This window comes from Chionomys nivalis, chromosome 7, assembly GCF_950005125.1.
Source record: "Chionomys nivalis chromosome 7, mChiNiv1.1, whole genome shotgun sequence".
Lineage (NCBI taxonomy): Eukaryota > Metazoa > Chordata > Mammalia > Rodentia > Cricetidae > Chionomys > Chionomys nivalis.
Window position 1 is genome coordinate 101,770,365 of NC_080092.1, and position 24,129 is coordinate 101,794,493.

General features: G+C 45.1%; 1 protein-coding gene and 1 non-coding gene across 3 annotated transcripts in view; both read left to right on the plus strand.

Moving 5' to 3' along the window:
- Foxk2 (forkhead box K2) overlaps window positions 1–20,689 on the plus strand; it is a 45,806-nt gene extending 25,117 nt beyond the window's left edge. Inside the window, exons 3-9 of one of the 2 annotated variants that reach the window (XM_057776028.1) lie at window positions 1,921–2,068; window positions 5,552–5,698; window positions 9,259–9,452; window positions 10,078–10,253; window positions 11,474–11,770; window positions 12,434–12,643; window positions 17,661–20,689. In XM_057776028.1, the coding sequence (XP_057632011.1) occupies window positions 1,921–2,068; window positions 5,552–5,698; window positions 9,259–9,452; window positions 10,078–10,253; window positions 11,474–11,770; window positions 12,434–12,643; window positions 17,661–17,857 (1,369 nt within the window). In that variant the 3' untranslated portion in view covers window positions 17,858–20,689. The remainder of the gene's footprint in view (window positions 1–1,920; window positions 2,069–5,551; window positions 5,699–9,258; window positions 9,453–10,077; window positions 10,254–11,473; window positions 11,771–12,433; window positions 12,644–17,660) is intronic. The other variant, XM_057776029.1, reaches the window with a different exon arrangement.
- On the plus strand, window positions 4,426–4,555 carry LOC130878874 (small nucleolar RNA SNORA24). Its single transcript, XR_009057491.1, has one exon. It is a non-coding gene; the product is annotated as a small nucleolar RNA SNORA24 (small nucleolar RNA).
- Window positions 20,690–24,129: the final 3,440 nt, after the last annotated feature.

A 24,129-nucleotide genomic window follows, 5' to 3' on the forward strand; every position in this document is an offset into this window, starting at 1 on the left:
ACTGATGGTTAAGAGGGCAGCCAGTGCCTTGTGCAGACCTGGTGTGGGTTTTGTCGTGTCTAGAGATTGAGATTTCACTGCCCTTGTCTCTGTCTTCCAACTTATTCTGAGCCTTGTAGGGGAAAGTATAAATGTCTTCTCACTGAGCCTTAGGGGGAAAAGTATAAATGACTTACTTCTCACTGAGCTCTCATTCATCATTATTCTCAGAATTGTGGGCATTCATGAGCTCCTTCATTTGGTGGTGACAGAAAATAGCATTGAGGGAAGCTCTGGTGGCAGTAGGGGTGGAGCCGGTGTGTTTGGAGTCTCTAACCCTGGTGACTAAGTCTGGGGCTCACTTTTTTTTTTCCCTCCCTCCCTCCCTCCTTCCTTAAAATTTACTAATTTATTTTGTACACAGTGTTCTGTTTGCATGTATGCCTGCACACCAGAACAGGGCACAAGATCTTATTACGGATGGTTACTGGAAATTGAACTCAGGACCTCTGGAAGAGCAGCCAGTACTCTTTAGTGAATGAGCCATCTCCTGCCTGCCCTCCTCTCTCCCTCTCCCCCTTCTCTGGAACTCACAGAGATCCACTTGCCTTTGCCCCTGATTCTAGATTCCAGCTTTAAGTCTAGTCCTGTTTCCTGTTTTCTTCTTTTTATTTTATTTATTTGCGGGGGGGGGTTGTTTTGTTGCTGATTTTTGTTGTTTGTTTTTCGAGACAGGGTTTCTCTGTGTAGCTTTGAAGCATGTCCTGGAACTTGCTCTGTAGACCAGGCTGGTCTTGAACTTAGAGAGATTTACCTGCCTTTGCCTCCTGAGTACTGGAATCAAAGGCCTGTGCCACCTCTGCTCAGACTGTTTCCATGTTTTAAAATATTGTTTTTCATTGAAGAGCTGACAGATTATCTAATTATATTTCTTCTAAAACTTCCCACAGACTGAGAGTGACAGAGTCTCTAGGAACCATATTCAAAGCTGAAATTTAAAATTCTAAGAGGCTAGAGAGATGACTCAGCTCTTAAAGAGCACTTTCTGCTCTTACAGAGGGACCCGGGTTCAGTTCCCAGCACAACATGGCAGTTTACAAACATCTAATTCCAGTTCCAGGACATCCACCACTTTCTTCTGGCCTCCCCAGGCACCAGGCGTGCACGTGATACACGTATACATAGGTAAACACTTCAAACATGTAACATAAATCTTTTTTTAAAAAATTAAGTTAGGGGCTGGAGAAATGTCTCAGAAGTTAAGAGCACTGGCTGTTTTTCAAGAGGATCCAGGTTTCAAGTCCCAGAATCTACATGGCAACTCAAACTGTCTATAACTCCAGCTCCAGAGAATCTGACACCCTCATACATACAGGCAAAACACCAGTGCACATAAAATTTTTTTTAAAAAGTTCCTGTTGGATGTGATGGCTTACTCTCTCTGGTAGAGTACATGGGACCCTGGCTCCTCACAGCTTATCTTGACGACTGCATTTCCTGACACATTGCTTGAAGCAATCTTCAATTCCACAAAGAATTCCTGGGAGTACATTTTTTTCTTAGGAAATACTGCTTTCTTATTTTTTTTTTCCAGTTTAGCTAGACATGGTAGCACATACTTACAATTCCAGTAAGTACAACTTCAGATTCAGAAATTAAGGCCAGAAAATTGCTGCCTCTTTAAAACCAGCCTGCGTACAAATGAAGGGCTGTCTCAAGAAAAGTGAGTGGGGCTGGGGAAGTGTGATTCCAGTTCCAGGAGATCAGCATCCTATCCTGGCCTTCTTTAGGCACCCACATAGCATATATGCAGACAAAACACATTTAAAAAAAAAAAAAAACTTAAAAAAGAAATGTTTGTTTTTCCTGATCTCAGATCTTTACTGAAGAACAACAGTACTATGCTTGCTTTAAAGTAGACTTTCCCCCTCTCATTCACAGTGCTGCAAACTCCTGCCCATCCAGTCCCCGGGGAGCAGGATCTTCAGGGTACAAAATGGGCCGTGTGATACCATCTGACCTCAATTTAATGGCTGACAATTCACAGCCAGAAAATGAAAAGGAAGCTTCAGGTGGAGACAGCCCAAAGGTAAGTGTCTGTCGTCTTGTACCTGGGGCTGGGAAGCATTCTGTAGACACTGGTCACTGTGGGACAAGTCCTTTTAGGAACACCGTGTTGTTTTAGTTCAGCTTCTCTGCTGCTGTGATAAAACACTGTCTGTCCTACACTCCCTTGTAATGGCCATTCCTGAGGGAAGTCAGGCTAGGAATCCAGAAGCAGAGGCCATGAGAGGAGTGCTGCTTCTGGCTTTTTGCTCTTACAGTCCAGAGTCACCTGCCCAGGGGTGTTACTGCTGACAGTGGTCAGATCAATAATTAATCAAGAAAACGCACCATAGATATTCCTATAGGCTACTCCAGTAGAGGCCATTCGTCAGTTGAGGTTCCTGCTTCCCCACTGATCCTAGTTTATGTCAAGTGGACTGAAGCTCACCAGCACAGCACACAGTGAAGTAACTGTCTATCTATGAATTGGATTCTCGTGCAACTCTTAATGTGCCATAGGTATCAGGGTTCGTAGTGCCTTTTTTTGTTTTTTTTTTGTTTTTGTTTTTTAAGACTGTTTCTCTGTGTAACAGTCCTAGTTGTATCCTGGAACTCGCTCTTGTAGACCAGACTGGCCTCGAACTCATAGAGATCCACCTGCCCATGACCCCTGAGTGCTGGGATTAAAGGCGTGTGCTGCCACCACCCGGCTGTAATGCATTTTTTAAATCCTTGAATACACATGTGAGGACCCCAGGGCAACTGTAGGCACAGTACTGATTATATATAAAATTTTTAGTAGCACAGAAAGGGTGTTGTTGCAGTGTTAAGAAAAAAACAGTCTGTACATATGTGACATGTTCACAAAGAACACAAATCATAGCTATGTTACCTTGTGCACACAGAAGCATTCCTAGGTGGTGGGTTGAAACGTCACAGTAGAAAGGAGATTATGATGCCAGAACTAATAGTGATCTTTGTGAGGCAGGAGCTGCTGGGTACTGGCTGTGCTAATACTCACTTTGCAAAATTTGTTCCACCCATTTGGGTATATTCGAGCATTTTCCATGTTAAATTATTTAAAAATAAAAATATTTTTATGCTCAGTATTTCAGCACCTGGGAGGAATCTCTGAGTTCAAGTCTGTTCTGGTTTACATAGCAGCTTTCAGGCTATTGGAAGTGTACTTAGTGATACATTGTTTTTAAAAAACAAAAATAGCATTTTTAAGGCCAACAAAATAGCTTAGCAGATAAAGGCCCTTGCCACCAAGCCTGAAGATTTGAGTTTGATTCCTGGGACCCACATAGTAGAAGAGAACTAACTCCGGGAACAAATGAAAGCATCCTCAGAAGCATGTAAGAAAAAAGCCCTAGGAAGTGCATTGGCCATTTGAGCAGGGATGAGGCATCAACCTCTGAGCCAAGCACATGGTGTAGGGACAGCTGCTCAGCCACATGTCAGACTCAGGTTCTTGTTTCCCTGGTTCTTTTCCTAGAACCTTGGGGTGTGCTGTTGTGGGTGCTTAGGCAAAGCTTTTAGCAGCCTAAGTGATAGCAAAATAAAGTTAGCCTTTTAAAGTGGGCTGTGGGAGTCTTCTGAATGCTGGCATTGGTTGATGGAGAATTGATAAACATCTCTCAGCTTATTGGAGAGCACTGTCTTGTCGCTTTGTTTCTTTATACCTTCTAATTTTGCCCTTATCCCTAGTGCATCTCTAATGAGATGGTGTTCTTATTTTTGTCTTGGTTTTTGAGATGGGGTCAGCTGGCCTAAATCTACTATATAGTACAATAATAGTTTGTTTTAACACTATGTAAAAATCTAAAAATAAAAGTCAGGTTGGAGAAAGAGTCTGGAGATGTGACTCAGTAGTTAAAAGGATACTAGCTGTACTTCCATAAGACATGGGTTCAAATCCCAGCATCCACGTGGTGGTTAACAAGCTGTAACTCCAGGTCTAAGGGGATCTGACTCTTCTGTCCTACATGGCACTGCATACACATGGTGCACTGACATGCATGCAGGTAAAATACCCCCACATTTAAAAAGTAAATAAAAATGTATACTTGATGTATGAACAGTATGCATCCTTGTGGTGCTGATGATCAAATCCAGGCTTTATACTGAATGTGCTTTGAATAAGAATAAGTGGTGTTATTTGAATATACTCTTTTTTTAAAAAAATATTTATTATGTATACAGTGTTCTGCCTGCATGTATGGCTGAAGACCAGAAGAGGGCACCAGATCTCATTACAAATGGCTGTGAGCCACCATGTGGTCACTGGGAATTGAACTCAGGACCTCTGGAAGAGCAGCCAGTGCTCTTAACCTCTGAGCCATCTCTCCAGCCCTTGAATACTCTTTTGCAGATTGCTCCCCTTTTTAAGATTTATTTCTCCGTTTATCTTTGGGACCTGCCAGATATGGCAGCCTCCCTTCCTAGCCACAGAAGAGTGTGTTCTTGTTTCTGACAGAGTTGTCATCATTTAAATGGTTTATGATTCTGACATCAATAAGTAGCATTCTAAGTTGATTTTTAAAAAGTTAAAAGATTTATTTATTTATTACATGTTCTGCCTACATGTCTGCCTTCATGCCAGAAGATAGCACCAGATCTCATTATAGATAATTTTGAGCTACCATGTGGTTGCTGGGAATTGAGCTCAGTACCTCTGGAAGTGCTCTTAACTTCTGAACCATCTCTCCAGTCAGAACTCTCTCCGAGGCTTATGCTGGTACATGTGGGATTTTGAAATGTTGGAAAGACTGGGAGCTACCAGCAGCCTAGGATGAGCAGTGACTGGCTCCTTCACAGCCGTGTGCTCACATGTAGAGTCTTGGCAGAAGAGGGGCGTTTGGAGAGTTCTCCTCAGGTGCTCTTCTGACTTCTGGTGTGTGGGAAGATCCCCAGCAGGACCACGGCTAGGCAGCTGCTTGCTCTGCATCACACCTAGACATGCTGGTCCCTCTCCATGCCACAGGGTGTTTCTTGATGTGTATCGCTCTGGTTTTCACTGAAGTCCAGTGGCTTCTATCAGTTTTATTTTTTGTTCTTATCACTTCAGTTTTCACCTGTGTGATTTTACCCCCCTCCCCAATAGTGTCTCTCTGTTTGGGCTGTCCTGAATCTGTTTGTAAACTAGACTGGCCTCTTGTTTCTGCCTCCAGGGTCCTGGGATTAAAGGCATATGCCACCACTACGCCTGGCTCCTTATGTGATTTTTAATCTTTATGCTGTTCTACAATTTTTCTATTTACTTTTCCCAGATTTTCTCGATCATATTACTTTTATAATAAAAAACCCTTTTGCCTGGCGATGGTGATGCACCCCTTTAGTTCCAGCACTTGTGGGTAGAGGCAGTCAGATCTCTGAGTTCAAGGCCAGCCTGGTCTACAGAGTGAGTTCCAGGACAGGTAAGCCTCCACATAGAAACCCTGTCTCCGAAAACAGCAACAACAAAGCCCACACTGTTGTAAGAATATTCTTGAATCTTAGGTGTTTTTTTTTTTTTCTAACACAGGATGACTCAAAGCCACCTTACTCCTATGCACAGTTGATAGTACAAGCAATTACAATGGCTCCTGATAAACAACTCACCCTAAATGGAATTTATACACACATCACTAAAAACTATCCATACTATAGGACTGCAGACAAGGGCTGGCAGGTAAGTCCATTTCAGCTTGCTATTGTCCTGTGTGTTGAAGGTGCTGCTTATCCATCGAAGCTGTTAAAATACTGCCGTTTTATATGCCAGAGAAGTCATTAGACGGGGGGGTGTCTCCCACTGGAGAGCTCTAGGCAGGATAGTGCCCTGCTTTTCTGTCCAGGAGGAGCAGCAGTTCTGAAGAAAAGTGAAACTGACATGTTCTTCTCTACAGACCAGGGTTGTGAAGATGACTGTGCCTCTCACCTGAGTGTGGCTGCTCCAGGAGTGGTTTAGTGAGAGCGTTTGCCTGCTCTGGGGTCTGTTTTAACTCAGCAGCATACGTTTCCTACTTGCTCCTATCCTTGACCTTGGGATGTTGACATCCATTTGATCTTTTACTGCCATGAGAGCGTAGCCGCCTTTCCATCTGTGTATGTCAGACCTTACTTATTCTGACATTGCTTTGGGGCAGGGGCTCTCAACAGAACAGCTTATTTAAGAAAATTGTATTTCCAGGACTGGAGAAATAGATCAGTTGGTTTAAAAAACATAACAGTTATAACTTGTGCATAAGGACTTGAGTTTCATCCGTAGAATCCATGTAAAAATTAAGGTGCTGGAGAGGTGAATACGGGCATCTCTGGGACTCAACTCACTATCTGACAAGCTTTAGGCCTGTCAGAGACCCGGTCCCAAAATATACCAAAGTGTTTTGCTCCTGAGGAATGAACCTCAGAGCTATTTCCTGGCCTACACACACATAGGCACAGAGGCGGATTCCTGCCTGAGTCCTGTTTTCCAACATTATGTTTGGAGGATGTGAGTGTTCCCTCCCCGTCCCAAAGGCCCTGCATCCATAGGATTGCTTTTCAGTCTAAGTTTTAGGATATTACAGTGTCTGTTCATTGAACAGATTTTTTATTAATTTATAGAGGAGATTCTACCATAAAATGGGGCAGTCTGAGTGATTGTATAGAAAGATGGACAGTTTCTTCCTTATATTTCCTGTCACAGTGCCTCCCTCTCACCGCTTCCCTATTAAATCTCCCGGTGTTGCCTAGGCTGGCCTCGAACTTGTAGTATTCTTGCTCAGCCTCCTAAATTGCTGGGTTATAAATGCACTCTCATGCCTGCTTCCAAAATGATTACTTATAATTTTATAATTTACCCAGCCTGGAGTCGGTTGTTCACTGTGTTTATAAGAAAGTATGAAAAGACTGGGCTGTCACCGTCTGAAAGGACCAGAGCTAGTTTGGTGTTCCCATCCGATGAGAAAGACTGACTGAGTGTAGGAGCTGGAGCTCGGGTACTCAGCTGGGATGGGACCCTTCTAGGAAGGCTCAGACTAGGAATGCTTGTTTTAGGTGTTCATTTAAGATTACACTGATTTATAGGTCACATGAGCCAATCGGGATTTTCATACTTGTAAGAACAGATTGAAGGCACATTAATCTTAGCCTTGATCGCAGTATATAGACCTGAATTATATGGAAAATGGGTCCTTTTTTGTTTGTCTCTGAACTAAATATTTTGTCACTTCCTCCTGTTTTTACAGTGCTGGCTAGGAAATTGCAGGTGACCATTTATGAATTTGACCTCATGCTGTATGCAGATTCTCTGGAAGGGGGGTAGTTAGGAAGGAGACCCAGACTAGGTGGATTCTGTTAGTATTCAGATCAGTTCCCTGATCCCACGCTCTGCCTGAGTCTCCTGAGCACGTAACTGGTAGCAGAGGAGCTTTCATGGCTCATGGTGGACGGAAAGCCTAGTTACTGCCTCCACTTTTCCACTAGCTGATAGCCTGCAAACTCAGTTGTTCCCTGGCCTAGTGTAGCTGGAGTCTGTGGAGTGTCTTCTGTACAGGAGCAGCCTACCGTAGGCAGGCTCAAAGATTTCCCTTCTCAGTGGGTAGTGGCTTTGAATTGACTGGTTGACTGGCTTTTATCTGTTTTTAGGTTTCAGAATGATTCAGATTTTGGAGTATTTGCCTGTCTATAACAAGATATCATAGGGGAAATAACCAACTTAAGGATGATATTCAATTTTTTTTTTCTTGTACGAATAGTCTGCAGGTAATTTTATGTAAACTTTCTAGGATGCTTGTGTTAATGGCAGTTTGGCACATGGGGGCAAATATGAATTTTTTACTGGAGCATCCTGTTGCCCTCTAAGTTTTGTTTTTTTTTTGTGTGTGTGTGTGTGCGCGTGCGTGTGTGTGTGTATGTGTGTTTTTTAAAGACAGTGTCTCCCTATGTAGTCCTGGCTGCCCAACAACTCGCTCTGTAGACGAGGCTGGCCTCAAACTCACAAAGATCTGCCTGCTTCTACCTCCTGAGTTCTGGGATTAAAGGCGTGTGTCATCATCACCTGGTGATTTGGGATTTTTAAATTAGGGTGTTGAGCCTGTGTCATCCTTGTCTGGGTTGCTTCTCTTAACATACAGCCTTTGACTCTGCCTCTCCTCCAAACCTGGTGAAGGTTTGCCTTCTGTGTATGAAGGGCACCAAGAACAGTCCCCTTTGGTTTTCTGGAATTGAAAGAAAGGTTGGTTGTCAGCAATACCTGATAACAAAACATCGCACCACGTGTCTTGGTTTTTTTTTAAATATTCTAAATCTCAACGAGTCAGACACAGCCAGGCCCCTCATACTGCTCACGATGTAACTCAGGTCCACAGAATAGTCAGAGGCCTGGCTGTTCTGGAGCGGCCCCTGGGACTGACGGTAAACTGATGCTGAGCATCTGTTAGATTTTTTTTTTTTTAAGTTGCCTGTGACAAGTCCGAACTTGAGGCCATGGCTAGTTTTATTAGAAGGTTAATGGGGAATTGAGAAAATTGGGGATTTTTGGATATTCCCAGATTTTGAGTTATTACCACTTTGAAAGAAGATGAGATAATAGCTGTCATTCATGACTTTCCACCCTACGTGTACGTGAATGGTGTGATCACATTCAGATCACAGCAGGCTCTGTCTCAGACTTGGACAGCCTGAAGCTGAACTTTCTGAAGAATGATGATTTTCTCTCTTCCCTAACGGTGTCATTGTTGAAGATCAAATAAACACACGGATGTACTTCGCAAATACAGAGCCGAGTACTTGACTAGAAGGTGGAGTCGTTAAAATTCCTGGTCTTTACTGACTTGCTGAATAAATCCTTTATACTGTATTAATATACTGTACATGGCATGGCAGACTGTCAGCTAGTTATGTGCAAACATTTCTAAAGAAGTCAGCTCTTTGTCTTCAGACAGAGTTAGCAGTTAGTCCTGATTCCACCTGGCAGAAGTCAAGGAGGCAGTGACAGACCTTGAAAGGGGGTAGATGGGAGATGGCAGAGCCTTAACCCTTCCCATGCCTAGGTTCCCCCTCTCCACCTGAGATTCCCTGAGTTGTGGCCACAAAGGCTGCAACCCAGAGCAGTCTCGTTCAGCCAGGGAGGGCTGGGCCTTGAAGCCTCTCTGTCATGTCTGCATTGAGCATCTAGTTTTCTGCTTTACAGGACACTAAGGCTTGGGCACATCTTCATTTCTCAACAAAGAATTATATGAATTCTACGTATTTTTTTATGTTTCATAGAATTCAATTCGCCACAATCTCTCTCTGAACCGTTATTTCATCAAAGTGCCACGTTCCCAGGAAGAACCAGGCAAAGGCTCCTTCTGGAGGATAGATCCTGCCTCCGAGAGCAAGCTGGTAGAGCAGGCTTTTAGGAAGAGACGGCCTAGGGGCGTGCCTTGCTTTAGAACCCCCCTGGGACCGCTCTCCTCTAGGTAAGGACACAGGAACCAGAGACCACACCCATGGTCAATAATATCACCTCAGTGTGCTGGGGAGCTTCTTTCCGAAAATGAGGACCTGCGGATGCCGTTACTGGTGTTGGGGTGGGGACTGGGGAAGGTTGGTCGCGTTTGCTCCTTGCTGTTCTGCGTTCCACCTGTGTTGCTTGCTGTTTCCTTGAACTTGATGCGCATCTCACAGTAATTAGACCCCAGTAGGCAAGGTCATGGGCCACGGTGTTTTCCTTTCTTTTGGCATGTGAACAGTTTTTAAAGCGACCTTCAGTTCTGTGCTCAAGATTTCTTCTCATTTGTCTGATTTTGAAACCAAACACTTTAATCTATTGGAAAAGAAATGAGTTTATTAGAAGCCGTAAGGCCCCACAGTCTGCTCCCTGCTGCGTCCTGCTGACTGGCTGCACAGGAACTGCTCAGAGAGGGCACCAACCTTTTCATGGGACTGAGTGGCCTCTGACATGCGTGGGAGAGAAAGTCAGAACACAGAGCTGCACTCAGTTGGCAGGAGGCAGAAGGCTGCCCTTTACAAAGTGAGGTTGAGTGGACAAGTCCTTTTTGGGGCATCACTGTGAAAACTCACTGTCTTCTTTTGGTGACCCAGGAGTGCCCCAGCCTCTCCCAACCATGCAGGAGTGTTGTCTGCTCACTCCAGTGGCGCCCAGACCCCGGAGAGCCTGTCGAGGGAGGGTTCCCCAGCCCCCTTGGAGCCGGAGCCTGGCGCTTCACAGCCCAAACTTGCCGTCATCCAGGAGGCACGGTTTGCACAGAGTGCACCAGGTGAGTCCACAGGAGGAGAGGTGGCGAGGGTCAGGCAGTGGGGCCAGACAGACAAATATGCCTGCATTTGGCACTAAAGCAGTGGTAGAATCCTCAGGAAGCTTCATACCTTGTGCCTGGTACTTTGTATAGTTCCTGAGTGTTATGTAGAAAGTTTCAGGGAAAGAAAGTGGCACTGGGAATTAATTTTCTCTCCCTCCCTCTCTGCCCCACTCTCTCCCCCTCCTTCCTTTCTTTTTCTTTTTTCCATCAGCTCAGGTGAGATAGAGTATGGCTGTAATGTGCCTGACCGAGAGGTTGAGGCAAGAGGATTGCTGTGAGGTTAAGGACAGCCTGGGGTTCATAGTAAAGCCCTGTTTCTAAAAACAAAATTCAAAGAATCAATATTTCTCAATTGCTTCATTTTTTTTTTAAAAATGGTCTCTTCTCACTAAAAGAAGCTACACAAACTAGGCAATGATTAGAATAAAAATATATCTACTTAATGAGTAGGTGAATATTCCCAGTGTACATGCAAAACCATAATATAGAAGGAAATGTGTGCCTGGGAAGATGAGCATTTTGACCACTAGGCATGATGGATGCTCAGGGAAACCCTAGCCTGCTACCGTCTGCAGCTGCTGGCGTCCACTTGCGAAAGCCTGGGAGTGAGTGACCTGGATCTGCTTCTGTGCTTTGTGCCTCTGTCCTACCAGGGCAGATGGCTCGTGTCTCTAGGCCCAAAGATAGGGCATGTTTTCGAAGGAGGAAGTTAGAAAGAGGTAGTGGGAGAAATCAAAACAAAGCTAAGTTTACAGTCTTTGATTCTTAGATGTGGGAACTTAATGTCCCCGTTAAGATACTACGTTTTGACCATAAGAGATGGATCAGTGGTTAAGAGCATTCTCTGCTCTTTCAGAGGACCTGGGTTCAGGTTTGGTTTCTAGTACCCACATTGTGGTTCACAGCTATCCATAACTCCAGTTCCGAGTATTCAGTGTCCTCTTCTAACCCCTGTGGGCACTTATATGGTGCACAGACATAAAAGTGAGCAGAGCAGTGAGACGAGTAAGCAAAAATAAATCTTGAAAAATTGTAATAATAAAAAAATAGTATATATCTTTCATTAGTAATATTCTGTATTTTAAAGTGTAGTGTTTATGTTAGTAAGTGCTCAGTGTGAGAACTATAAGACCAAGGGCCATGCAAGCCTTAACACTGCTCATGTTTTCTCCCAACAGGGTCACCTCTCTCTAGTCAGCCCGTCTTAATCACTGTCCAACGGCAGCTACCCCCGGCCATTAAGCCTGTCACCTACACTGTTGCAACCCCAGTGACCACATCCACCTCTCAGCCACCTGTTGTGCAGACGGTACATGTTGTCCATCAGATACCAGCAGTGTCAGTCACCAGTGTGGCTGGACTGGCCCCAGCAAATACATACACAGTTGCTGGACAAGCTGTGGTCACTCAGGCTGCAGTGCTGGCTCCTCCTAAGGCAGAATCACAAGAGAATGGCGATCACAGAGAAGTCAAAGGTGAGCAAGAAGACAGCACCTCGTGCTAACTTTTCAGTCCCATAGAAGTTCACAGGCTCAGTTGTCCTTGGCTGTTTTAATATGTTCCTTAGTTTTTGTGTGATTGTTTCTTTACTTCCGTTTTAGGGTGGCAATTGGGTCCACATACATCCTAGAGAAACCCTGTTTTACTAAAGTACACCCCTAGCCTACTGTTGGTTTTAAAGATTTTACTGTGTGTGTGTGTGGTTTGCATAAGAGTGCGTGCTTATGCATGCACCCTTGGAAGTCAGAGGTGGTGTATCTTCTTGGAACTAGAGTTACTAACCAATGGAGGTGCTGGGGATCAATTCTGATGTAGTATGTTCTCGTAACCATTGAGCCATCTCTCCATCCCATTACTTGGTTTTAAACATTTCTGCAGTACTAGGCATCAAGCCTAGGGCATTGAACATGTCAGGCAAGTCCTCTATGGCTAAGGTGGTAGCCATGTGACACCCTGTGATCCTGTAGCTGAGGTGATAGCCATGTGACACCCTGTGATCCTATAGCTGAGGTGGTAGCCATGTGACACCCTGTGATCCTGTGTTGGAATTAGGCTTGCACCGTACATGTTTTCATAAACTGTCGAGATCCCGGCTTTGCAACAGTGTATCATCTCTCTTCCTTTTCTTTTGATTTCAGTGAAAGTAGAGCCTGTCCCTGCAATTAGCCCAGCCACACTAGGCGCTGCTAGCCGAATCATCCAGACATCACAGGGTACCCCTGTCCAGACAGTGACCATAGTACAACAGGCGCCTTTAGGTCAACACCAGCTTCCAATAAAAACTGTAACGCAAAATGGAACTCACGTGGTACCAGTGCCTCCAGCAGTGCACAGCCAGGTGAACAACGGTAAGAACATTTGTTTGCGTTTGTTCGTGTCCCAGCAGAGATTCTTGACTATGGGAAGAAGCATTCCATGCTTGGTTCTGATTTGACTTTGTAGTTTTGTCTGAAAACGTTTGCCTTTTAAAGCCATGGGAAGGGCAAGGGATGCTGTGGGAGCCACGAGGCTTGGTATTTTCCCACCACAGCCCCTTTGTCTCTAGAGGTTTATTTTTTAATTTTATTTATTTATTATGTATACAGTATTCTGTCTACATGTCTGCCTGCAGGCCAGAAAAGGGCACCAGATGGTTGTGAGCCACCATGTGGTTGCTGGGAAGTGAAATCGGGTCCTCTGGAAGAGCAGCCTGTGCTCTTAACCTCTGAGCCATCTCTCCAGCCCCCTAGAAATATTTTTATTTTCATTCAGTTATTTTTACTTTATGTGTATGTGTATTTTGCCTGTATGTGCGTCTGTGCACCGAATGCATCCATTGTCCGTGTAGGCCGTAGAGGTCAGATCCCCTGGAACTAGAGGCGCAACAGTTGTTAGCTGCCTTGGGGTGCTGGGGATTGAACGTGGTTTCTCTAACTACTGGGCTAGTTTTCTGGTCTCTCCCCAGAAATTTTTACAACATCCTAGGAAAATACCAAACAAGAAGTCGTTTAATATAAAGAGGGTTTATTTGTGCTCAGAATTTGAAGATATAGCCTGTCATGGAGTGTGAGGCAACTGGCCACATTGTGTCTACTATTGACAAGCGGGAAGAGGTGATCGCTGGAGTTTAGCCAACTTTCTCTTTCCAGTTCAGGGGGATATAAACTGTGTGTTGTTCATGTGCGGAAGGAAGGTCGGAGGACAGCTTTAGCTTTGTTCCTGTGGGGTCTAGGATCAAACTTACTTTGTCACGTGGAGGCACCTTTCTTGTTGAGCCATCTTAAACTGGCCCCGTAAGGACAAACTCAGATTTTTCAGAGTTAATATGTTCTTTCTTTTTTGAAAAACTACTGGGGATGGAGAGATTAATGGTTAAGAACACTTGCTATTCTTCTAGAGGTTATGGGTTCAACAACCACCTCTAACTCCAGCTACAAGGGATCTGGAACTGTCCTCTGGCCTCTGCAGGTACCTACATTCACGAGTTTGCACACGCATGTAGAGAGATTCACAAACATGCACATAAATAAAAATAAGTCTTTTTAAAATTTTTATAAAACTGTATGATGGGGTACATGTGCCGTACATAGCACACATGTGGAGGTCAGGACAACTTTGAGAATTTTGTTCTCTTTTCCACATTTGTGTAGGTTTTTAGACTTGAACTCTAGTGGTCAGGCACAAGTGCATTGTATAGTCTACTATAAAGACTGCATATAGTCAGCAGTGCTGAGGAGACACCAACTCTCATAAATAAAATAGCAGAATATGTAATTAATTAATTGTTGGATAGTCTGTTCTAATCCCAATACAGATTTTTAAATGAAAACCGTTAGCAACTCAAATAAGCAGTGTGTGCACATTTAACAGTGCCGTGCAGAACACACTGATGTGTTGTTTCAGTAGTGGGGAACAATGGTAGGGAACACTCTGTTTCCCATAGTTAAACCACTGTTACGATGGTAGTGGAAGACTGTATATACATTAAACATTGCATTTCATAACAGATTCATGAGTCTGAGCCAGGGTGTTTCCTGAAGCCTTTGTTGGCATTGCATGGCATAGTGGTATAACACATTAGATTGATTATGTTTGATTTTTTGGGGGGAGAGGTCATTGCCTATTCAGAAACTGTCTACTGTTGCCGGTTTGTAGGGGGCGGGGGATTTCCATGTTCTAGGCAGAAGAAGCTGTATGTTAGCACTAGAACGCCACGCCTGAAGCACCCTCGGATTATGTGTGGCAGTGCTCGCTCTCACCATGGAGGTGTTTGGCATGTGAATTTTGAGAGATTGAAGAAAGTGGAAGTAGAGAATGCTGCTCTTGGTGCATGGTGTTCTGAAATCTCTTTGGGGCCTCATCCATGGGAAAGTTCCAGAGGAGCGCTGTGGCCATGCATAAAGTGAACAAATGGGAAGACGTGGAGTAACCGGAGCTCCCGCCCCTATTAACCCGCCTTATGGAGTACTTTGTTTGCTTGCTTGCTTGCTTGCTTGCTTGCTTGTTTTCGTTGTTGCTGATTTTAAAGATTTACCCTTGAAACTGGAGTTAGAGTTGGTTATGAACCACCTGACATTAGTGATGTTGGGAACCAGAGTTGGATCCTCTGGAAAAGCAGCAAGTGCTCTTACAGAGTCTGATTATGACACCCCTGGAGCTGCTGCTTCCTCTTGTTTTTTTTTTTTTTGTTTTTGTTTTTGTTTTTGTTTTGTTTTTTTGAGACAGGGTTTCTCTGTAGCTTTGGAGCCTGTCCTGGAACTAGGTCTTGTAGACCAGGCTGGCCTTGAACTGACTGAGATCTGCCTGCTTCCTGTCTCCTCCCGCTTTATATTCCTCTCTTGTGCTGGGATTAAAGACAGGCACCACCACCACCTGGCCTCGTGCTTCTTTACAGTGTTTCCTGGCTGAGGTGTAGTTCTGTGACTGAATGCTCTCCTGGCATGTTCCAGGAATTTAATCTTAGTTGGGTAGTTAACTATGGTCTATGCACCACCAGGCCTGGCCACTTCCTTTCCTTTTTAAATGCTTCAAGCTAGGTGAGAGCTGAGCCCTTCCTCAAGAATAAAGTGGAGAAGAGACAGGGTAGATGCCCAGTGCTGGCCTAGACACACGGCCCCACTGCTCCTTCCCAGTACCACCCTTCCTTCCTGAGAGTAGCTATGTTGGTAAAGACTAGGTGACTGGTGCCTGGGACTTGCAGTATACTTAGGAGGTAGTTGAGATTCTCAGCCTCTTTCTCCTTGGCTCATGGCCAAGGTCAGTTCTGTGTAGCCCTTACATAGATGGACCTACCCAGTACCTCAGAGCCTTCTAGGCTTTTCTTAGTTCATGTTCTCTCTTCCTCCTTCCTTTTCCCTCTTTTTCCATTTGATTTCTGTGTGTGTGTGTGCGCGCGTGCGCCTGCCACTCTTTAGCAGTGCTGTGAACTGGGTCCTTAGGATGGTCCATCATGTAAAGGTGCTGAAGACCTGAGTTCAGTCTCTAGAACCCATGCGGTGGAACACGGGAACTGACCTCTCCGCGTTGTACCATTATATGTGGTTAATGTCGTTTAAAGAACAGTGCTTAGAATATCTGGCATAGTGGCATGTTCCTTAATCTTGGTATTTGGGAGGTAGACATAGATGGATCTCTGAGTTCTGTCTAGGTCAGCTACACCCAGTCTCAGGTAAAATAGTATTGAAGGTTGAACCGAGGACTGGACTCATGGTTAAGCATGCTGGCTGTGTATTTATGACCATTTTGTTTTTGTTTGCCGGCACCTACATTTGTGTACCATTTGCCTACTTGGTACCCATGGATGCCAGAGATGTTAATCCCCTGGAACTGGAATTACAGATGATTGTGAGCCATCACATGGGTGCTGGGAACTGAACTGCAGTCTGGAAGGGCAGCCAGTGCTCCTAACCACTGGGCCATCTCTCCAGCCATAGAAATTAAGCTTTAGTTATTCGGTTAGTTATTTTTGTGGTACTGGAGATTGAACCAGTGACTTTGCACATGCCAGACAAGAACTGTATCACTGAGCTATATCCTCAGGAAGCTTCTTTTAAAAATTTTTTGAGACAGGGTCGTTATAACTATGGCTGACCTAGAACTCGCTATGTAGACCAGTTGGCCTTGAAGTCACAGAGATCCACCTGACTTTGGATCCTGAGTGCTGGAATTAAAGGTGTACACCACCAAGCCCACCATTTATGAGCATTTTAAATCAAATTAATTGGAGCTCTGTACTCCAGGATGATATGTGGACTCCATGCTCCTGCCCAACCTGCTGCTTCCTGCACCCTGAAGCAGAGGGATAGCTTTCAGAGTACACTGGGTGTTGTTTCCATGAGGGTCACCCCACAACAGGCTGGCCAGTGGCGAGTTCCTCTCTCCTTCCACCTCATATTCCTCTCTAGTGCTGAGATTAAAGGTGTGCACCACCATTACCTGGCCTGTGGCTAACCATTGTTGCTGCTGGGATTAGAGGAGTATTCAACCACTGCCTGGCCTGTATGGCTGACTAGTATGGCTGCTTTTTCCTGACCTTCAGGCAAGTTTTATTTATTAAAATACAAATAATATACACTATACCCCTCAGGATCACTCTGCTAATGTCTAGGTACTGTGGCTCACTCAGATAAGCTGACATGTATGACTGCCTGCTGCCTCAGCTGGAAGTTTAACATTTAAAGCGGTCGGAACTGAGTGGCTGTTGCACTCTGGGGCCAGAGGGAGGTGGATCTTATAAGTTCCAGGCCAGCCAAAACTATATAGTGAGACTATGAAAAGCTACATAGTGAGACTATGAAACAAGAAAAGAAGGGAGATGGAAGAGCTATGGGTGTCTCCTGGATGTGTCCCCCTCCAGAAGACAGTTTTTGTTTGTTGGGGGGTAGGGTGCACATGAAAGTCAGGGCGACTTGTGGGAGTCGGTTTTCTCTTTCCATCATGTGTGTTCTGAGTATGGAACTCAAGTTCTCAGGCTTGGTGGCAAGCTCTAAGTTACCGTACTAGCGTAAGCATGTCTTCTTTATAGGCAAATGCTTTAGGTAATGACTTGAACAGGTGAGAAATGGCTGTCTTTCAAACCAGAATAGCCTAATTTCCTCCTTGGAGGGAACAACTCTCTGTCCTTCGGGTGAACAGAAGCTACCCCTGTCTTGACTACAATGAGCTCTTGAGTAGCTTGTGCGTTTTTAAAGCTGCAGAAGTTATCCTTGATGATGGCTTTGACTGCAGCTTTCCTGATTTCCTCTGCTTAGGATTCTCTGCCTTCACCCTTCAGGGCCATCCCTAGGGTTCTGTGTAAGCTTAGCTCAGTAGATTTGGAGTGCCAGGGTGGGTTGTGGTCGAGGGTTTATGCAGTAGTGTGGGTTCTGACGCACTGTCTCTCTTCAGCAGTGGCGAGTCCTCTCCATATGTTGGCAACCCATGCGTCAGCATCGGCGTCCCTGCCCACAAAGCGCCAGAACGGTGACCAGGCAGAGCAGCCGGAGCTCAAGCGCATTAAAGCAGAAGATGGCGAGAGCATTGTCATTGCCCTGAGCGTAGATGCGCCACCAGCAGCTATGAGAGAGAAGGGGATCCAGAACTAGCTGCTGGGAGACCTTCTCTTCAGACATCAGTTTGTGGTGCCAAAAGGAGATGCTGCCTCTTCCTGAAGCAGGGAGCGCATCCTCAGTGGGTAAAGGGCCCTGCGGTTGGACTTCACCTCTTAGCACTGAAAACATGAACCCAGGTGGCCTTAAAACTCCCTAATTTAAAGACAAGTTAGACTTGAACAGACCCACAACAGCAACCCTGGTTCCAGAGGTGGTGTCTCCTACAGAGCACTCGCTGGGCTGTCATCTGTGGGCTCAGCTTTTACTACAAGCAAGAACTCTGAGTCTCTTGTGCAGATGCAGCACCCGCTGCAAGTGGATCTCTCTGGCTTTCCTCTAGGGGACAGAGCCATAGCCACCTGCTGCCCTCATAGGACCTGCTGGTTGCGGCTGAGAGACAAGACAGTATTTTGTTGTCTACATGTGGAATTAGAATACTTGGAGATGTCCTTTCTTTACTAAATAACGGGGTCTTTGACATTTCATATCACTCCATTTCTACTCTGGAAATTCGAGATTCATTTGGGGGAAAGAATGTCATTCTGTTTGTTTCTGTGGTTTGTTTCCAGCCCATGGGATGGTTTGCTCTGGTCTGTCCTGCCTGTTTGGGTGGCACTTCTTTAGGATACCTGCTTGCCCATTTCCGTTCAGAGCAGTTCCCTGTGCCATTGTAGAGGGTGGGTGGACTGAGGCTGCATGGACCCATAAGGCCGGGGCACTGGGACAAGGGACCCCGGGAGCCTCTAGCCTCCGGGCTGCACGTACCTGTTCTTGCGCATTCTGTTGTCTGTTTCTTTATGTTGACTTTGTCCTTGGCGTAGTTTCCCATTCTAGTAAACGAGTCTCCTACATATTGTGTATGCTTAAAGCAGCAGACCCCTTTCCCCCTTGGGAAACAGACCCAGCTGTTGTAACACCTTTCTTTTCAGACCGAAGTCATAGGTCTCTCGCAGAACCCTGCTGGGAGTCATAGGGGTCCGCTCTGGCTTCCTGCACCTGCATGGCGAGAGCTCTTGGAGAGATTGAGGGTCTTGGAAGTAAGACCCAGTGGCCAGGTTCTCAAGAATCCAGGCCATTTTCTGATTCTCTAGAGGTTTCTCTGGCTTTTCAGAATGAAGGCCCACACTAAGTCTGACTTACATCCTATATAAGTAAAATTTAAGGAAGGGTGAAGAGAGGTGGGAGGCCAGCAGCCCAGCCCACACTCAGGATCACCGCTCATCTTTCCGGAGCATTCTGGACTTAGCTGAGCAGCAGGCAGAGGGACTTAGCCTCATTGTGGGTTGGTTTTTTTTTTTTTTTTAATGTCATCATCATAACGTTATTTATTTAAATGTAGTTATTTTGGTATTTAATTTTTTTTTAAGAGAAGGGGGGAAAACCCTGTATTTTCCTGGTAGAATGAAATGGCTCAGAATGGTATATTTAGGCAATTTAAAACATTATTTACATAAAGACCAAATATGATAAGTCTGTTCTAAGTATTGCTTCACCCACAGTATGGAGCTGTCACAATGTTACTGCAGATGTTGTGTGTTGACGTTCTGGAGTTACTGCACACAAGCTGGATTTATATAACTAAGCCCCTGAAAACAATAAAAGATAAGACATCATGTGAGTGAGAACACGTGTGTGCCACAGCAGTCTGCCTTTGGACTGCAGCCTGGGGGACTGGAGCCCCTCCAAGCCGCAGTCTGCCTCCTCCATCTTGCAGGTAACCTTGAAATATGTATTTCTTAAAGGTTTGCAGTTTGCAAAGCACTTCTGGTTCTGTTGTGCCCAGCATGTGGGTCCCAGCTCTGGGCCTCAGTTATGTGGTGCGCTAGCAGGAGGCCACCCTAGTGAGGTGGGTTCGGGCACCACCAGCTGAACATACTGTGTGTCTGGGGACATCTGTGTGTAGCATGCTTGACTAGGATTGGGTAGATGTTCCCTGCGTGAGTCAAGTCTGCAGATTCATTACCTCCGAGCTCCAGACAGACCTTAGGAGTCTGCAGGGGTTTCTTTTGGGGGATCATAGAAAAATTTTGAAGATGGAAGGAGGATTTTTTTTCTTGAAGGCCACATTCTCAGTCTCAAGTGAGTGAAGTGTCCTGTGCAGCCACAGGCACACACTCACCTCTTCTCCTTGCTGCTCTTTGGTACATAGGAATGTAAAGCTGAAAGGAGTGGGCACAAGCTAAGCCGCAGACTAACAGTACTGAACCCAGGTTTCCTTGCCAGTGTTGCAAGCACTGCTTTAGTCTATGTTCCTCTGAGTCCCCAGAAGCCGCTCCACACACCATGGCTGGGCTCGTCTGCTGTCTGATGTGGGGTGGGGGCAATGACCCTGACACCACAAGTAGCTTGCAGCAGTTCCCAGGTCCACTGTGGCACCTCAGTGTTGAATGCTTAACGAGTCTCTCTTTGACCTTTACCAAACTTCTGAGCTCCCTCAGGGACTAGATAACTTGAGTAGCTTTGGCTTGAACCACACAGAACACAAAGGGAAACTTTGCTGTGTCCTGGGTACAGTGCATTCCAGAGTGTGTGTGGCATACTTTGTATATTCTCCACACCGCAGAATGTCTCCATAAACACCCCACCTCACCTCCTTGTCCTCTGCGGGGGGTGGCTGGGCACAGAGTAGCTGAAGTAGTTCAGAAGGGGCTGGGGAGTATCAGGACTTGGGTTTTCTACGCTGTGTGACGCAAGGAGAGAAGTGACAATCGTGAAATCCGAGCATCTGCTGTTCTAGAGTAAGCAGAGTGGTGATCTGTGTGCAAAGATTTGGAATTTTTAAAAAAAGTACCAAGTTCCTGAAATTCAATAAAATATTTTTATTAATTTTAACTGAATACAGAGTATCATTGTCTTTTGATAAGCAGCTACATCTGTCTTAGGTCTGTGCTGGGAGACTTTCCCAGGAACACAGGTGAGTTCAGCACAGGCTTCTTCGGGGGTGCGAGCACAGGGCACGATAGTGACAGCTGTACAGGCAACTGTGTGCCATCCAGGGTTGGAGTTCAATTATTTTAGAGTTTAAGTTGTCCGTGTGCACCCCAACCCCAATGCTTGCTCTCTGACCTAAGGATCAAGATCACCGAAAACAAGAGATAGCAAAATGTTTGCCAAAAAGGTATACAGGTGTTGAGGTTCCCAGGTGATGACAGCGGCCTCCTAGCTGCTTTCCCAGGGCGGAATATATGGAAATATATGTGTGGTCAAAGCCAGGAGAACTTACAGGTGACGCAGTGGCAGCCCAAACGTGGGGAGCATCCTGAGATAGTGCTCCCGTGCAGGTGACAGTAGACGCCCACAGTGCTCTGGTAAGCAAGAGGTGGCATTAAGAGCATTGAATATTTAGAAGGACCTTGGCAAGGAATTGGGAGGGTTGGTCAGTAAAATGTTTGCCTTGCATGTACAAGTCTGGATTTGATCCCCAGAACTTGATACATACATGTGGTAATCCTGTAATCCTATCCCTCAGAAGGTGGAGGCAGGAGAATGAGAACTCAAGGCCATCCTTGACTGCATGGCAGGTTTGAAGCCAGTCTGGGCTACATGAGATCTGGGATGCTATCTGGAGGCCAAGACCTGAACCCTTTAACAAACAGGAGAAACAGGGTGCCTGGGAGACAGAATCTGGGGATACCAGCATGCACGGGGAGTTAGAAATTCCCCGTACTGCTGCACCTCACGTCCATCTGCAGCCATCATGGCAAAGCTGGCCAGGAGGGTCTGTGAATTGTCCAAGCAGTGCATGAAGGATGGACCAGAGCAGGCTGGGAGAATGCTTCCCACACACAAAGATGGGTATGACTACACAAGGTATATGGATATGAAGTCAGCCCAGCAGTGGTTGCTAAGGTAAAACCATATTCCAAAGAGTAAGCAAGTGGCCAAAGAAAGCTCAACCCAAAGAGGACAGCTATCAACTCCAATATGACCTAAATGTAAATAAAAACAGATGACCATTGGAGAAGAATTAGCCATGCTTCCTAAAATAGAGCAAATGCTCTTGAAATAAATGAAAAAGTATAGAGCTTGGGCATCATAAATGATTCAGTAGAGTATTTGGAAATGAAAATAAACTTCAGGGACATACGCCCAAGTTCTCAGCAAAAGATGGACTTGGCTTTCAATAAAACAAGCCAGGTGGTGGCGCACACCTTTAGTCCCAGCACTCTGGAGGCTCTGTGAGTTCAAGACCAGCCTGGTCTACAGAGCAAGTTTCAGGACAGCCAGGGTGGTTAACCAGAGAAACCCTGTCTCAAAAAACAAAAAGGAATGGATGTGCGAATGCCCATGAGTAGAGACTATTGAATTTAGATCCCATGTAAGATCACAGTTAAGATAATCTTTAAGTCATGGATGGGGACTTCACAGTCGCTGTGAGTCAAAGGAGAGACTACTGTCATCTTAGGTCCATGCGATGGACACTAAGCACAACTAGGAAATTTAAAGGGCTAAGGAACACTATTGATCAGAAACTGAACAAGCAGAACAAAATGCTCTTAGAAAATAAAGAACTAGCTAACCAGTGGAGCTGCTTCAAGTACTAAGGAAGTCCTTGTGTTTTCATTTAACTGATAACAAGGTGAGAATTTTAAACCTCCAGGAATCAAGAAAAAGTTAAAAAAAAATTAGAGATATTTAAGCAAGTAACTTGCGTTTTTAAAATGTGATCCTTTTAATTTGCCTGTATTAAAATCATTCAAAACAAAACTTAATTGCTGCTGCTTAATTAGAACATTTACATTGATAAAGTTATGAAGGAAGCGGAGATTTGACGTGGAAAAACTCGTACTAGAAGCTGGCTTTACAGCCTAAGTGTAACTCTGTCTCCTCTGCTACCTGATCCCACCACAGCGTGAGTTCAGACAGTGACTTTAGCAGAGTCTCTACAGTTCACAATGGGCCGTCTGCAGTATCTACGGTCTAACACGGAGGCCAGCAAGACAGCAAATGAGCCTCCCTCAGAGCAAGAGAACCAGCTGGATGGACTCTAAGCTTTAGACGTGGAAACCAGCAGGTAACGGCTTTATTTCTAGTACTATGAATTAGCACAAGATATGAAGGAACATACTCGAATGAATGAGCAAATTAAACTCTTTAATCAAGAACTAGAAACTAACTTTGGAACTGATAAACCCACCTGAAGTTAAAAATATATGCTTGTAATCCTGTCAGATATCCCTGTAATCCTAGGATTTAGGAAACTGGCAGGATTCCAAGTTCAAGGCTAACCTGGATTGTACTGTGAGTTTTTTTTTTTTTTTTTTGGTTTTTCGAGACAGGGTTTCTCTGTGGTTTTGGAGCCTGTCCTGGCACTAGCTCTTGTAGACCAGGCTGGTCTCGAACTCACAGAGATCCACCTGCCTCTGCCTCCCAAGTGCTGGGATTAAAGGCGTGCGCCACCACCACAGCTGTACTGTGAGTTTTGATGGGACCCAGGCCACAGCAAACTTTGAATTAACAGGGGAAAAAAAAAAAAACAAAAACAAAAAAACAGCCTGTGCTTGGACAGGATGGGTGGGGCAATGACAGAACCACACTAGTGACATCACTGAGACGGTGACCAATAGAAAGTACCATCCCGGCACTTGGGAGGCAGAGGCAGGTGGATCTCTGTGAGTTTGAGGCCAGCCTGGTCTACAGAGTGAGTTCCAGGACAGCCAGGGCTACACACAGAAACCCTGTCTTGAAAAACCAAATTTTAAAAAAAATTCAGGGCTGGAGATTTGACTCAGAAGTTAAGAGCATTGCCTCCTCTTCCAGAGGTCCTGAGTTCAATTCCCAGCAACCACATGGTGGCTCACAACCATCTGTAATGGGATCTGGTGCCCTCTTCTGGCCTGCAGGCATACACACAGACAGAATATTGAATACATAGTAAATAAATAAAATTCATACAGATGGAAATAATTTTTTTAAAACTTTATTTCATGCACATTGGTATAACGATGTCAGGTTCTCTTGAACTGGAGCTACAGACAGCTGTGAGCTGCCATGTGGGTGCTGGGAATTGAACCCGGGTCCTCTGGAGGAGCAGTCAGTGCTCTTAACCACTGAGCCATCTCACCAGCCCCCAGATGGAAATAACTTAAGAATGCGTTACGGTCAGCAGTCAGTTTTCTGTAGTACATTAGGGAATGGGGTGATAAAGGGCAAGTTTTTTATTTTATTTTATTATTTATTTCCAAGACAGGGTATTTTCTGTGTAGCTTTTGCAGCCTGTCCTGGAAATTGCTTTGTAGACCAGGCTGGCCTTGTACTCAAGAGAT